The sequence below is a fragment of the Callorhinchus milii genome, unplaced genomic scaffold (assembly GCF_018977255.1).
Source record: "Callorhinchus milii isolate IMCB2004 unplaced genomic scaffold, IMCB_Cmil_1.0 Scaffold12, whole genome shotgun sequence".
Classification (NCBI taxonomy): domain Eukaryota; kingdom Metazoa; phylum Chordata; class Chondrichthyes; order Chimaeriformes; family Callorhinchidae; genus Callorhinchus; species Callorhinchus milii.
In genome coordinates, this window is record NW_024704753.1 from 16,244,220 (window position 1) to 16,257,729 (window position 13,510).

The window sequence follows — 13,510 nt, forward strand, 5'->3', positions numbered from 1 at the left end:
TCTCTCTCTCTCTCTCTCTCTCTCAGGTGACGAGCTTTTTCTTGTATCCCATCCATAAGGAGGGAGGCCCTGAAGGACACTTCCTCCTTCGAGGAATCATGTTGAACCCTTGGGGGAAATATGAAGAGTAATACTGTAATAATGATAATAATGCCTTGCATTTGATACAGCGCCTTATCACGTTGTTGAAACGTTCTCCAACCGCTTCACAGGATATTGTAAAATGTGGACTTGTGTATTTTGTGGGCGAAATACGGCAGCCAATAGTGCACAGCAGTGAACAGTCGTGGATTGAGTGACCGTTTTTTTTATTTGGAGGGATTATTACCCTGGAAAGCGATCCGTCAATCGACTAACAACCGGGTTCCTACTTACTGCTTGGAAAACAGAGGTGTGTGGAGCAAGGAAACTTGCCTAAGGTTTCATCCCGCTAAGAATCAAACCCATGCGAGGCGAACGCGCAAACCACTACACTACGACACTCCACCACTGTGGTTGTTGATGAGGGCAAATTAAATGTTTGGTAAGTAAGAGGAAGCAGAGCGTTGTGGAGGCTGGTTCAGCAATAGAGCAGACGTGAGAGCTTCAGTGTCATGTTCACCACTTGCGAGGGTCTTGTCAGTCATTTCTAACTGCGAGGGGCAGGGAAGAGGGTAGCAAATTGGTGTAAAAATTAAGTCGAATTTTTAAATGTTATTTCCTCAATTCACTTGAAATGCTGTGCGCAATTGTCTGCTGCGTTTCGCCCGCAAAATATAATAATAATAATAATTATCCTTGCATTTAATACAGCGCTTTATCATGTCGTTGAGACGTCTCAAAGTGCTTCACGGGATATATTGTAAAGTGGATTGACTGTGTATTTTGTGGGCGAATATACAGTCAATTCACTTTACAGTATATTCTGTGAAGAGCTTTGAGACGCCTCGAAGACCCGATGAGGCGCTGTATCAAATGCAAGGACAATTATTATTATAAACGCTGACCAGAAGTCCTCAGTTAGACCTAGATCCAAGATGACCAATCATGGGAATTTGGTCACTTTCTGCTGTGGGAGATATCGAGCCTTTACGGCTGGCTCTTTGCGTCTGAGCCCTTTGATGTGTGAGGCTGACCCATCCTTTCATTGTTGCAGGTGTATCTGAAGTCTTCCTCCGTCTGGATCTGGAGGCAGAATTCCACTTCACCCACCTCATCATGACCTTCAAGGTGCGTCTCGTTTTGATCCAAGTAACATGTACCTTCAGGAAAAATAAAGAGAAACTAGAGAAATTAGATGGATGGATGGATGGATGTGATGGTATCCCCGGTCTGTGCAGACTTAGCTGATCCCATTTGTGATGGGAGTCCGAGTCCGAGCTACAATGGGGCTTCAGTGCTCCCGGGCTTGGATGCAGAGGTTGGTGGGGGGATTGAAATCTGGTCAAGAGTTCTCGATTGCTATTGAGTGACATCCCAACCCCAAGTAAGTGACAGTAACAGTAAGATCAGACTGTACTGTGACGTCCTCCTGGGGTAGAACTCTCTGCTAGTCTAGACACACACACATGTTCACTGATGATTGTGTCAGTGGGACCCGGCGTTAGGTGAGCCACCAAGAGAGGTTTGGAAAAGGGAAAGACTGAAGCGAGTAATAAGGTGTTATCTCTCCGCAGACGTTCAGACCGGCTGCCATGCTGATCGAGCGCTCCGCTGACTTTGGCCGCACCTGGCAAGTGTATCGATACTTCGCTTACGACTGCGCGTCTGAGTTTCCCCACGTGTCTCGAGGACCCCTGAGAAAGGTGGATGACATCATCTGCGAATCCCGCTACTCTGACATCGAGCCGTCAACTGAGGGAGAAGTGAGTCGCCACTTGTTCTTCTGAAGCCTTTCACAGTTTCATAAGGCGTTGAGCATCAGAGCATCAATGTGGTTGCAGAGTCACCACTCATTGACACCCCTGCTCCTTCCCAACATACAAACACCAGAGCTTGCTAATTAGGATGTCCTCAGATGTCCATGGATCAGGATGTCCATGGGAGGGTGGGGGTGGGTGAGTAAGCAGGGTCTCCTTGGGACTGGGTTGGCTCTAAGGCGACGTGCCTGGATCTATCAGAACTTAGTTAATTCTTTGTGGTAGATCCTGAGCCCAGGCAAATCTTCAGTGCTCCAAGTACACTGTTGCTGACAGGCCGGCCGGCCTGCCTGGATTGTCAGCAGGACTTTGAAGAACAGACCCATCAATGGGAGCAAGGATTCTTCCTATTTCTGTTACTCCTGCAGGTAGATCCCAGATGGCCAAGCGATAGGAAGTGCCAAACGGAGCTTTCATTGGCAAGCTTTAGTTAGTTGAACATTGTCTGGAGTACACTCTGGGGTCCCCAAGACATGGCTCCTTGACCACCTGCACCCAACATATCCCTTGGTTAAGCAAGGTGCGTCCCTTCAAGGACAAAGTGCGCATTCCATTACAGACAACAGAAATTGCCAGGCTTATGTGGAACTCTATTGGGTTAAGATACTCTTAAGTAACGCTTTTCCACATGTGTCAGACACCTGGCTGACTTAAAAAGAAAAATGGGACACGCTAGTATGAACCGATGCTCCACCTTGATCCAGAGTCTTTGGACCTGCAGTTGTACTTCCTGATGTTGGTACGAGACTGACTGACAATAGCAGAGGTCTTGAAGGAGGATGTGTGCCCAGCCTCTCACACAGGGACTGGACCAGGCTCCGAAATCTTGCCTTTCGCAATCATGTTAATAATACTAGTTTGGTCACTCAATCCACGACTGCTTGTGGGACGCTGCCGTATGCAATTGTCTGCCGTGCTTCATCCACAAAATATACAGTCAATTCACTTTAGAGTATATTTTGAGATGTCTCAAAGACGTGATAAGGTGCTATACCAAATGCAATTATTACAATGATTCCACTTAAAGCATCCCCACGTTACTTAAGTGTTCATCTTTCCCCAGTATGATTGAACTACATTTTTCTTTCCCTTTTTTTCCTTGTTCTCACTAGGTGATCTACAGAGTTCTGGACCCAGCAATCCGCATCGAAGATCCGTATAGTCCTTCCATTCAGAGTAAGCTCCGTGCTTTACTGTGATTAAAGTCTTGGAGTGTCCCGGAGGTGCTAGGAAAATATTTCCATTAAAGCTGTTACTGTATTAGAGACCTATATCTCAGTGGTTAGCTCACTCGCCTGGCAAGCGAGAGGACCTAGGTTCGATTCCCAGGCCGGGCGAAACCTTAGGCAAGTTTCCTTACTCCACATGCCTCTACCGAGCAGTACGTAGGAAGCCGGTTGTTAGTCGATTGGTGGATTGCTTTTCCAGGGGTAATAATCCCTTCAAGCTAAAATAATAATAATAATTTAGTCACTCAATCCACGACTGTTTGCTCCTGCGTGCAATTGGCTGCTGCGTTTCGCCCACAAAAAAATTCACTTTACAGTATATCCTGTGAAACGCTTTGTGACGTCTCGAAGATGTGATCAGGCTCACCACGTTGCGTGAGTGTGCGGTGACGTGGCTCTCTCCGCAGCGACCGGCGAGAATCTCTCACCGTTTCTCTCCTTTTTTTGTTCAAAGATCTGCTGAAGATCACCAACCTGCGGGTCAACTTCACCAAACTGCACACGCTGGGGGACAACCTGCTGGACTCCCGGCATGAGATCAAAGAGAAGTACTACTATGCGATGTATGAGCTGGTGGTCCGAGGAAACTGCTTCTGCTACGGTCACGCCAGCGAGTGTGCCCCCATCCAGGGCATCCGGGGAGACATCGAGGGAATGGTACTCAGGAGCATCTCGGCCCCCACCCTCTGGAACTCCTCTGCCTCGCCCCCTCCCTTGCCTCCTTCAAGTCCGGTCTCAATACCCTCCTCTTCGACTGTGCCTCCGGTCACCATCCTTCCTCCCCCCCACTCCTCCCCACCCCACCCCCCCCACCGCCCTCCATCCTCCCTGATCCCGACCCCCAGCTCGGGGCTGAAACATTGATTGTCCAGCGCCTTGGGACATCCTCCTGACGTGAAAGACGCTATATATATGTCATTTGTTGCTGTTCTTATTGTTGTTGTTATTGTTGTACTACCCCAAAATAGCAATGATTTTAGGGAAGATGATTGAAAGTTCTATGAGGTTTTACATAGAAAATGTGCATCACGGAAACAGACCAATTGGCCCAACAGGTCCGTGTTCAAACTCCACCCAACTCTTCATCCAGTCCTTACTCCCTCCATTCTATTCCCCTCTCGCCCTCGAGTACATGTGCATATCTAGCTGCCTCTTAAATGCCTCTGTACTGTCTCATTCGACCGGTGTTTTTGACCAGCGAGGGCCACATTCTCATTATCCTCTGCGTATGTTGTTGTGAAGTTGGAATGTTGGCTTTTCTTTAGTAAGTTTTTTAAACGGCAGCTGCTTGCAAAGGCTGCCTGTCTCATTGGGGAATGAAGTCAGTTGGTTGAAATGCTATTATTATCAAGTATGTCTCCCCGGGAAGCACAGATGGTAAGGAACAATCCTTTCGATTGAATCACTTGGGTTTGACTCCTGAGTCAGAAAGTTCAAGTCCCATCGGGACTTTGAGTTCCAAGTCTAGGCTGATGCTCTGTTGTATCGCTGGGGATCTTATTCCTCCAAGTCCCGCTGACAATTCAAGCTGGCTGCTTTGTGGTCAAGTGCCCTGGAGTTCTGTGGACCAACTAGCCCAGGAACTGGATTACCAAGCCCACCTCAGAGGATTGATTCAATTCATATCTTCCATAGCCCGGCATGTCGCCTCGAAGCCAACTCAGCCTCAAGAGGTTCTGGCGAGCTCTTGCCACTTACCTTGTCCTGCACCAGCGCCCACCCCCAAACACCCACCCCCAAAATGGAGGGTCACCCACTCACAAGTTGAATTGGACTCTTGCTCTTTTTTGTTTTACGTTTGGTGGGAAAATGTTCCACGGTTTAAGCCGAGCCGCTGCGCCCAGAAACTCTGGAACACTCTTCCTGGATCCTTGCCCCTTCCTTCCCCATCTTCAGGTCGCGCCTCTTCAACCGTGCCTACGGTCATCTTCCCCCCCCCCCTCCCCCTGGGACGCTCTGGGACGCTACCCAGTGTGAAAGGCCCTGTATAAATACGAGTTGTTGTTGTTAAAATGTCTGAGTTGCTTTAATGGTGGACTTTTGCTGTTACACACAGGTTCACGGTAGATGCATGTGTAATCACAACACCAAAGGTTTGAACTGTGAGCAGTGTGGCAGCTTCCACAACGACCTTCCCTGGAGGCCAGCTGAGGGACACTTTACCAACGCTTGCAAAAGTAAGTGCTGGGAACAGGACAGGGCAAGTGTCCCGCCAGCGAAACACTTGCGGAGGAATATGTTGAGTTATTAACACAGCACCAAATGCAGCTAACGCCATAGACCAGCAAGGTGGAGTCCTGTGGGGTAGCGATCAGAGCCCTCGCCTCGCAGGCGAGAGGACCTGGGTTCGATTCCCGGCCAGGGCGAAACCTTAGGCAAGTTTCCTTACTCCGCACACACACACACACCTTTGTTTGCCGAGCAGTAAGTTGGAACCCGGTTGTTCGTCGATCAGCGGACCGTTTTCCTTTAAAAAAAATTAATAATTTGGTCACTCAATCCGCAACTGTTTGAGGGACACTGCTGCTGCTATATCCGTTATCCAGTCGGGCAAAATTTGATTCCAAACCAAGAATTTTATTAAACGTAAAACGAAAAGAATTTGATGCCAAGGGCGCCAAGGTATGCTTGTGCGCCAAGCCAGGATTAAACACGTTGGGACGTCCTCCCGACGTGAAAGGCACTGTATAATAATAATAATAGTAATACTTGCATAATAATAATACTTGCATTTGATATAGCGCCTCATCACTCCCTCGAGACGTCTCAAAGCCCTTCTCAGAATATACTGTAAAGTGAATTGACTGTATATTGTGTGGGCGATATCTCGGGATACAGTATGTAGTTTGAGACACGATGGAAGAAACGTGGCAACTAATTGCGCACGGCAGTGTCCCATAAACAGTCGTGCGCTCAGCCATCATTATTTTTTCATCGAAGGGGATTGTATAAATGTACGCCTACACTGCATTATGTTTGGAAGCTCGGTTAACACGCGAATGTTGTCGATTCTTTACAGGGTGTACCTGCAACAACCATGCCAGCAGCTGCCACTTTGACATGGCGGTGTACATGGCCACGGGAAACGTGAGCGGTGGGGTCTGCGACGACTGTCTGCACCACACGATGGGCAGGAACTGCGAGCTCTGCAAACCCTTCTACTACCAGGACCCGGCAAGAGACATCCGTGACCCCAGAGTCTGCATCCGTGAGTATTGAAAGGGCCCGTCTTCGTAGAGCTGTGTGTTGGTACTTGGGGAAAGGACCGCTTGTGGTCGTGGTCTTCAGAATCCTCGCGACGTCCTCTTGTAGGTTAAAAAGCGCTAGTTAGGCGCTGTGTAAGGTGTATTGTAAACCCTGTCCTCCACCCCTCCTGACCCCCAACTCCCAGCTCGAGTCCAAAAACCCCTGATTGTCCAGCGCCCTGGGACTGTGGGTAATTTGTTGTTGTTGTTTTTGTATGAAAAGGTAATAGACGCCAACTTATAAATAATATAAACTTGTGAGAAGTGGCCCGGTTTGACTCCTCCCCCACCCGCACCCCTCTCCTAAAAGATACAACGAAAATTCCCCTCCCTCCAAAAAATATACAAGGACTTCCCCTACCCCTACCCCCAAAACACCCCCACCGTCCCCCACTCGCACCTCCCAAGAGATCCTGCTCCATCCCCAGCAGTGGTTTTTCCCTCGTGGTAAACCACAGGGAAAAGGTTGGAAATGTGTCCACATGGAAATCTGGAACAGCTCCGTCGTTGGCAAACGCCTGAGAAACACTCACCCCCTCACCCTGTGCTCCCCTCTCCCTGCGTCCTCGGGAGCTCAAACAATCTTTTGCACTGGAAAGAGGGAAGGCGGTCGGTCGGTCGCTGACAGTCAGGAATTCCTCCTCCTCTTTCCGCTGCGCCAAAGCTCACAGTGCAGCCACAATATTTTCTGCAGCGATTAGACAAGCTCAACTATTGTTGCTCCTCGCCCGCACTCCTCTCTGGGAGATGGTGAAGTAGTTTCAAGGACACTTTCACTTCTATTTAAAATGTTTGGCTGGGTAGAAGCCGACTTGTGCAATTGCCCCCTTGCGTAAAGGAATAACTTCCTTCAAGTGGTCCTTCAGAACTCGGATGCCATTCTCCTCTGTCCCTCTGCCTCGGCGTATCTGACAGCATTGTGTCTTTTCCTTCTTAAATCTAACGTAGTGTTCCGCGTTACCTCCATGAGGTTCCCTCTGCGACGCCTCTTTTCCAACCTGAAGGCCTCTGACTTGTGTAATCGCGCCTCATATCTTACTCCGCCGACAATGAGGGATCCAGACAAATTATTTGAAAAAGTTACAACACAACAGCTTGCATTTATATACGTTTCAAAGCAAGGGAGCATCTTGGAGCGTTATAATAATAATAATAATAATATATTCCTACTAATAATAATCCTTGCATTCGATATAGTTGTTGAGACGTCTCAAAGCGCTTCACAGAATATGCTACCGGAAAGTCAATTGACTGTATATTTTGTGGGGGGACATGTGGCAGCTTAAAGTATGGTGGAGGTGGGATGAGGTGCAACCAGGGGGACGGGTGAGGCTACACTGGTTGGGGAGGTGGGGCGAGGCGGGGCAGGGAGAGGAGGTGGGGCGAGGCGGAGAGGTGGGGCGAGACGGGGAGGGGAGGTGGGGCAAGGCGGGGAGGGGAGGGGGGCGAGGCGGGGAGGGCAGGGAGGGGAGGTGGGGCAGGAGGGGAGGTGGAGGGTCAGGGGGGTGGGCAATGCCCACCTGGTTGAATCCTGGCCTCAGGTAGCCATGCTATTCTCCATTCCCGCAGCCTGCGACTGTGATCCTGACGGCTCGGTGGACGGAGGGATCTGCGATGGGCACGATGACTCCAGCCTGGGCATGATCGCCGGGCAGTGTCGCTGCAAGAGCCACGTGGAAGGTCCTCGCTGCGACAAGTGTAAGGCCGGATACTTTGGGCTGAGCGCCGACAACACCCAGGGCTGCCAACGTAAGTTGCCCCGATTGTGTGCTCTGCGCGTTCTCTCGGCTCCGGCGCTGACCTGAGTACGTACATGGTTTACTCCACTGTTGCGTTGTGTTCCCTCCCCGCCCCCAGCTTGTCGCTGTGACCCCCGGGGGACTGTGACAGACGGGCCATCCTGCGATCCCATCAGTGGCGACTGCTTCTGCAAGAGACTGGTAACCGGACGCAGCTGTAACCAGTGTATGGTGAGTTCCCCTATAACTCCCCACCTCGTCTCTCTTTCTCTCTCTCCTCCACCCCCTCCCCACCCCAAAAACACCCACCTACCCCTCAAACACCTTTCCCTCCTCCCCTATCCCCCAACCCGCCCCCAACCTTCCCCACCACCTCCCACGCAGCCGCACGTTTTCGCCCACACGTCACACGCGGTCAATTCGCTTTATGGCATGTTCCATGAAACGCTTTGAGACGTCTCGAAGTGGGTGATGAGGAGCTACCGAGGGGTTGAGGTGTGCGTGGGCTCCGCAGAGGGAGAGAGAGAGAGAGGAGAGAGATGGTCGGGGGTGAAAGACGTTTTCTGTGCGAGCTTTAGCGGCTATTTGGTGAGTGTTTTTCTCTACTGTGGGGGCAGACCGAACACTGGGCTCTGAGTCACGACCTGAACGGATGTCGGCCTTGTGACTGCAGCATAGGAGGAGCTTACAACAACCAGTAAGTGACCGACCCAAAATAAAATCTCACTAAAATACGACTCGGTGCTTAAAATACGAGCCCGGGAATTCCTTCCCGGCGGCCGCCGTCCCAAGCCGTAGAGTTTTCTCATCAGCTGTTTGATAATAATACTACTACTAATGAATAATAATAATAATTAATATTAATAATAGTTATAACTCCTTTCTCTTTTCAAACAGTGGTTGAGACGTCTCAAAGCGCTTCACAGGATTGTAACGTGATTTGACTGTGTATTCTGCCTTTCGCCCCCCCCCCCCCACACAAAAAATATACAGTCACTACATTTTTTTAGTATATCCTGTGAAGCGCTTTGAGACGTCTCAAAGACGCGATAAGGCGCTGGATCAAATGCAAAGGATTATTATTATACATTATTTAGCATAGTGGGAGGACCTGTACCGCACGGCTTGTGACAGCACTTTGACATGCGAGATTTCCTCGATGACGAGTAGTGTTCCTTCCGTAGATAACTTGCTCTCTTCTGCGTCTCCAGGTGCTCCATGGAAACCGGTCAATGTCACTGCCGTGGCCATATGGTCGGTCGGCGGTGTGATCAGGTGGAATCTGGGTATTTCTTCATGGCTCTCGACCACTACACGTATGAAGCGGAGTTGGCACAGTTTGGCTCGGTAAGAACAACGCCGCGGGTTGCTTTTGAATTGCACGCACGTGCTTGCGTGTGTGTGTGCGTGCGCGCACGTGTCTGTGTGTGTGTGCGTTCACTTGTGTGCTGCCTCCCGCGCCTCCTTCGAGGTGCCTCTCAAGACCCTCCTCTTCGAGCGTGCCTTTGCTGTAGGAAGGGGTTTAGCACAGGGGGGAGTGTGGGGGTGGTGGGGGGGGGGTTGAGAGAATAGGATGCAGAGTTCATTCAATCCTCGTCCATTGATTTTGGCCAGAGTTTTCCCTCTCCCGCTGATTCTCATTGCAGTATGGGGCTCCCGACACCCTATTATCTCGTCCAAACTCAACAACTATTGCAACAACACATCAGCATGAGGCTAAATCTAACCTGTCTCATAGCAGTCTTATCCCAGCTCACGTTCTTCATCAGTGCATGAAACGCTCAGACTCTACTTGTGTGAAGGTGCTATATAAATGCAAGTTGCTGTAGTAGTAGTAGTAGTAGTAGGTGAACAATCCAATGCTTCTATGAGTCCCAACGGGTTATTGCCCTGCGAGGGCATGGAGCACGGAAGCTGATCGTGGGTTCGCACTGGACACTCTTCAGCAGGGCTCACCGCAGAGGGATCGGGAGCCTAGTGCAGAGCTGGAGTTTGTGAGGCTGAGCAAATGCACGCTCTCCCGACGCACAAGTACACACAGAACTCACTGCTCGGGTGAAAAAGGCCAGTCAGTCACCAATTCCAGCGCTTCATGACGGGGGGAAAATTTGCGGGATAATAATAATATTAATAATAATAATCTCTACTTCTCAGAAGTTTGAATAAACGCCACTAAGTTCTATCTTTTGTGCGTCTGAAATGATGCGGAGACTGTCGGCTGGCCTGTGGAATGTTTCTGTCTGATGGATGATGAATTTTCTGCCTGATCGCTGCTGTAAAATCCCTTTGTCTGGGGGATGCGGAGGTCAAAGTGCTTCCTGTGGGCTTTGGATTTGAGGATTAAACGGACGGAGCAACAACGACGAGGCAGAATGATTAACAAGTGCCCATCCCTCTGCCTCCCTCTAATCCAGCCACATGTGATGTGTAGCTTTTTCTGTGAGATCAGGCGTGTCTCTGAGTCCAGTAAAACCTCACGCAGGTCGTATCACTTGGGGATCACATATTGAATTGGCTGCCCACAAAATACACCGACAATTCGCTTTACAGTGTATCAATCACAGACGACTCAACGACGTGATAAAGCACTGGATCGAATGCAAGGAATATTATTATTATTTAATTTGACTTATCGCAAAGTATGAATCGCGTAAACCATGCCGGGAATGTAAACGCTTGGGCAGATGTACGACTCGGCTGATTATACGATTTACACAGATCAGACTCGTGTGCTGACACCAATCTGCTTTGCCCCCCCCCCCCCACCCCACCCCACCACCTCCCCATCCCCTCGTCTTAGCAGTATAAAATGCTCGAAAACAAGCACACAAGGGCTTTTGATCTCGGAAAAGTGCCCGCCAAAGTGGCCACTTCCCATTGCATTCATCAGGTGGAAAGGAACAATGAAATGGCTGATTGCTTTCAGGAAAGAATACCAAGGGCGGGGAGGAAATTGGGAGAGGAGACACGTGACGTTTCCTAGTGCTTGCTATTTGTGTGGGAGTTTAGTATATTATCCATATATATATATATATGACTGCAGTGATGTGCTGGTGTGTGGGACTAATCGAGTGACTCTGGTTTTGCTCGCTGCGATGCAGGGAGTGACTAAGGTACATCGGGAGCACATGGCGGGCCGGCCGGCCACCTGGACAGGTAGCGGATTCGCGAAGGTGCTGGAAGGTGGCATGTTGGAATTCCTGATCCACAACATTCCTTATTCCATGGAGTACGACTTGGTGATACGTTACGAGCCGCAGGTATTGACGGCAGATGGTTTCCTATCGTGGACCTTTGCGGGGGGTGGTGCCTTATCACATCTCAAAACGCTTGATCCCGATTGTACTGTGAAGTGTCGTGACTGTGTATTTGTAGGCAAATTTGTAGACTGTGCAACTCCATCCTATTAACGTTTCCTATAGCTTTTCCTTCTATGTTCACAAGAGTGGTGTGGATGAATGACCTTTCGGCCCATTTGATTGCATTCTCCCAGAACATCCACCCGAGTCCAGTGTCCTGGCCTCAACCACCTTTCCCTGGCAACCTATTCCCGTCGTTCATCAACGTTGATGCTTTTTTTTTGGCTTCGACCACAGCTTCCGGCAGTGAGTACCTCGTTCTCATCACCCTCTGCGTGAAGAGGTTCCTCTTAGAATCCTTATTAGATTTACTGCTACCTATCTTTAGACTTACCAACAAGTTGGAGGACGAGTTTATTAACGTCCACCTTGTCAAATTCTTTCAAAATGTTGAACTCCTCTTATCAGGAACCCCTCTCAATCATCTCCAATTTTCATATAATTTTGAGTTTTATACTCCACTCCACGGGACGTAAAGCCAACAACTTTAATGGCATTCTATGGCCTTTTTTTGCTGTGACTGTTAGAGTAGCTGTTGTGTTTATCCACTGATAAAAATGAACACAGATGAATTCAATCCAGCCAGTGAAACACAACAGCTCTGCACAAGGCTGGTTGGCCTTATTATGGATGAAATGTCTCTGCTATTCCTACACATGGCTACAAAAACCTCCAACAGGGTTATTGCACTCAGAGCTGGCAGAGAGGAAAAACTTTTCGTCCCTTCAGTCTGGCCTTGGTTTGAAACCTAGTCTCGCCGTGCGCTCTCTCTCTCAGTCATCGCTTATTTCCCGCTATCTCTGATTGTCCAAAATCAACGTTGTTCATCGTAAGACGCGTTTACGGCGATTCCCATAATCTGGTTTCCTTCCTTGTATCTGCCTTGTACGTAGTTGCTCAATAAAACCTCAGCTGTGGGCCTTGATACCCGGAAGGATGCTTCTGTGTTTACTTTGGAGTTGACTTTAATATTGTTTTGTTTTGTCGAGGAGTCTGTGTGAGTGGTTCAGTACAACCTGTTTTAAAAAAAAATGACTACTAATACTAAGTTGTTCGCTCCATCCACGATTGTTTGTGGGGGACGCTGCTGTGAGCAATTGGCTGCCGCGTTTCACCCACAAAATGTACAGTCAATTCACGTTGTGGTGTATCCTATGAAGCGCTTTGAGACGTCTCGAAGACGGGATAAGGCACTGTGTCAAACGCAAGGTTTATTATATCTTACGACAGCACAGCTGAGTAACCTGCCGAATCGACACTGTGGCTTTTTGTTTTGATTGCAGTTCCCAATGGAATGGGAGATGGTGTTAGTGTCAATCATCCGTCCGGGGCCCATCCCCACCAGCAGCCCCTGTGGGAACACCATCCCTGCCGATGATCTATTAGTTACATCCTTGCCATCAAGCTCCAGGTAAGATGTGCATGGATGTGATTTGCGCTCTCACCGTGAACCATTCTGCTTTGAATTTGCTTATCCCGCGAAGCGCTTTGAGACGTCTCGAAGACGTGATAAACCGCTATATCAAATGCAACGCACTTTTTGAAAAGAGAAGGGAGTTTCTCTCTCCCGGTGTACTGGCCGACAATTTCCCCCCTTCCCTCCCCCCCACCGCCCCAAATAAAATTGGGATGGTGTGCAAATTGGCTGTGGCGTTCGCCAAACCAAACACAGTGACTGCACTTGCAGTATATCCAGTGAAATGCTTTGGAATATCCTCCTGATGCGAAAGGCACTGCACTAAATGTCAGGATTATTAACTTGCACATCGTGGGAGGAAGAGAAGACCGAGGATTCCACAGCCTCGATATCCTGAGTTAGTGCAGGAGTGAGTGTGCGATTGATTTCAGCTCAGCGAGGAAGAGGCCAGCGCAGACAGCCAATTTTGGAGCTTAATAATAATAATAATAATCCTTGCAATTGATCCAGCGCCTTATCACGTCGTTGAAACTTCTCAAAGCGCTTCGCAGAACATACTGCAAAGTGGAGTGACTGTGTGTTTTGTGGGCGAAATCAACATTTTAAAGAGCAACGACGAGATT

At 49.1% G+C, this 13,510-nt stretch overlaps 1 protein-coding gene across 1 annotated transcript in view; it reads left to right on the forward strand.

Annotated features, from left to right (window-relative positions):
- Positions 1-13,510, forward strand: part of lamb2 (laminin, beta 2 (laminin S)) — a 45,767-nt gene that overhangs the window by 15,630 nt on the left and 16,627 nt on the right. The window contains exons 5-16 of the mRNA XM_007890390.2: positions 1,136-1,209; positions 1,656-1,844; positions 3,011-3,074; positions 3,582-3,784; positions 5,184-5,304; positions 6,147-6,335; positions 7,942-8,121; positions 8,230-8,342; positions 8,729-8,808; positions 9,323-9,458; positions 11,213-11,371; positions 12,754-12,881. Coding sequence (XP_007888581.1) covers positions 1,136-1,209; positions 1,656-1,844; positions 3,011-3,074; positions 3,582-3,784; positions 5,184-5,304; positions 6,147-6,335; positions 7,942-8,121; positions 8,230-8,342; positions 8,729-8,808; positions 9,323-9,458; positions 11,213-11,371; positions 12,754-12,881 — 1,636 coding nt within the window. The remainder of the gene's footprint in view (positions 1-1,135; positions 1,210-1,655; positions 1,845-3,010; positions 3,075-3,581; positions 3,785-5,183; positions 5,305-6,146; positions 6,336-7,941; positions 8,122-8,229; positions 8,343-8,728; positions 8,809-9,322; positions 9,459-11,212; positions 11,372-12,753; positions 12,882-13,510) is intronic.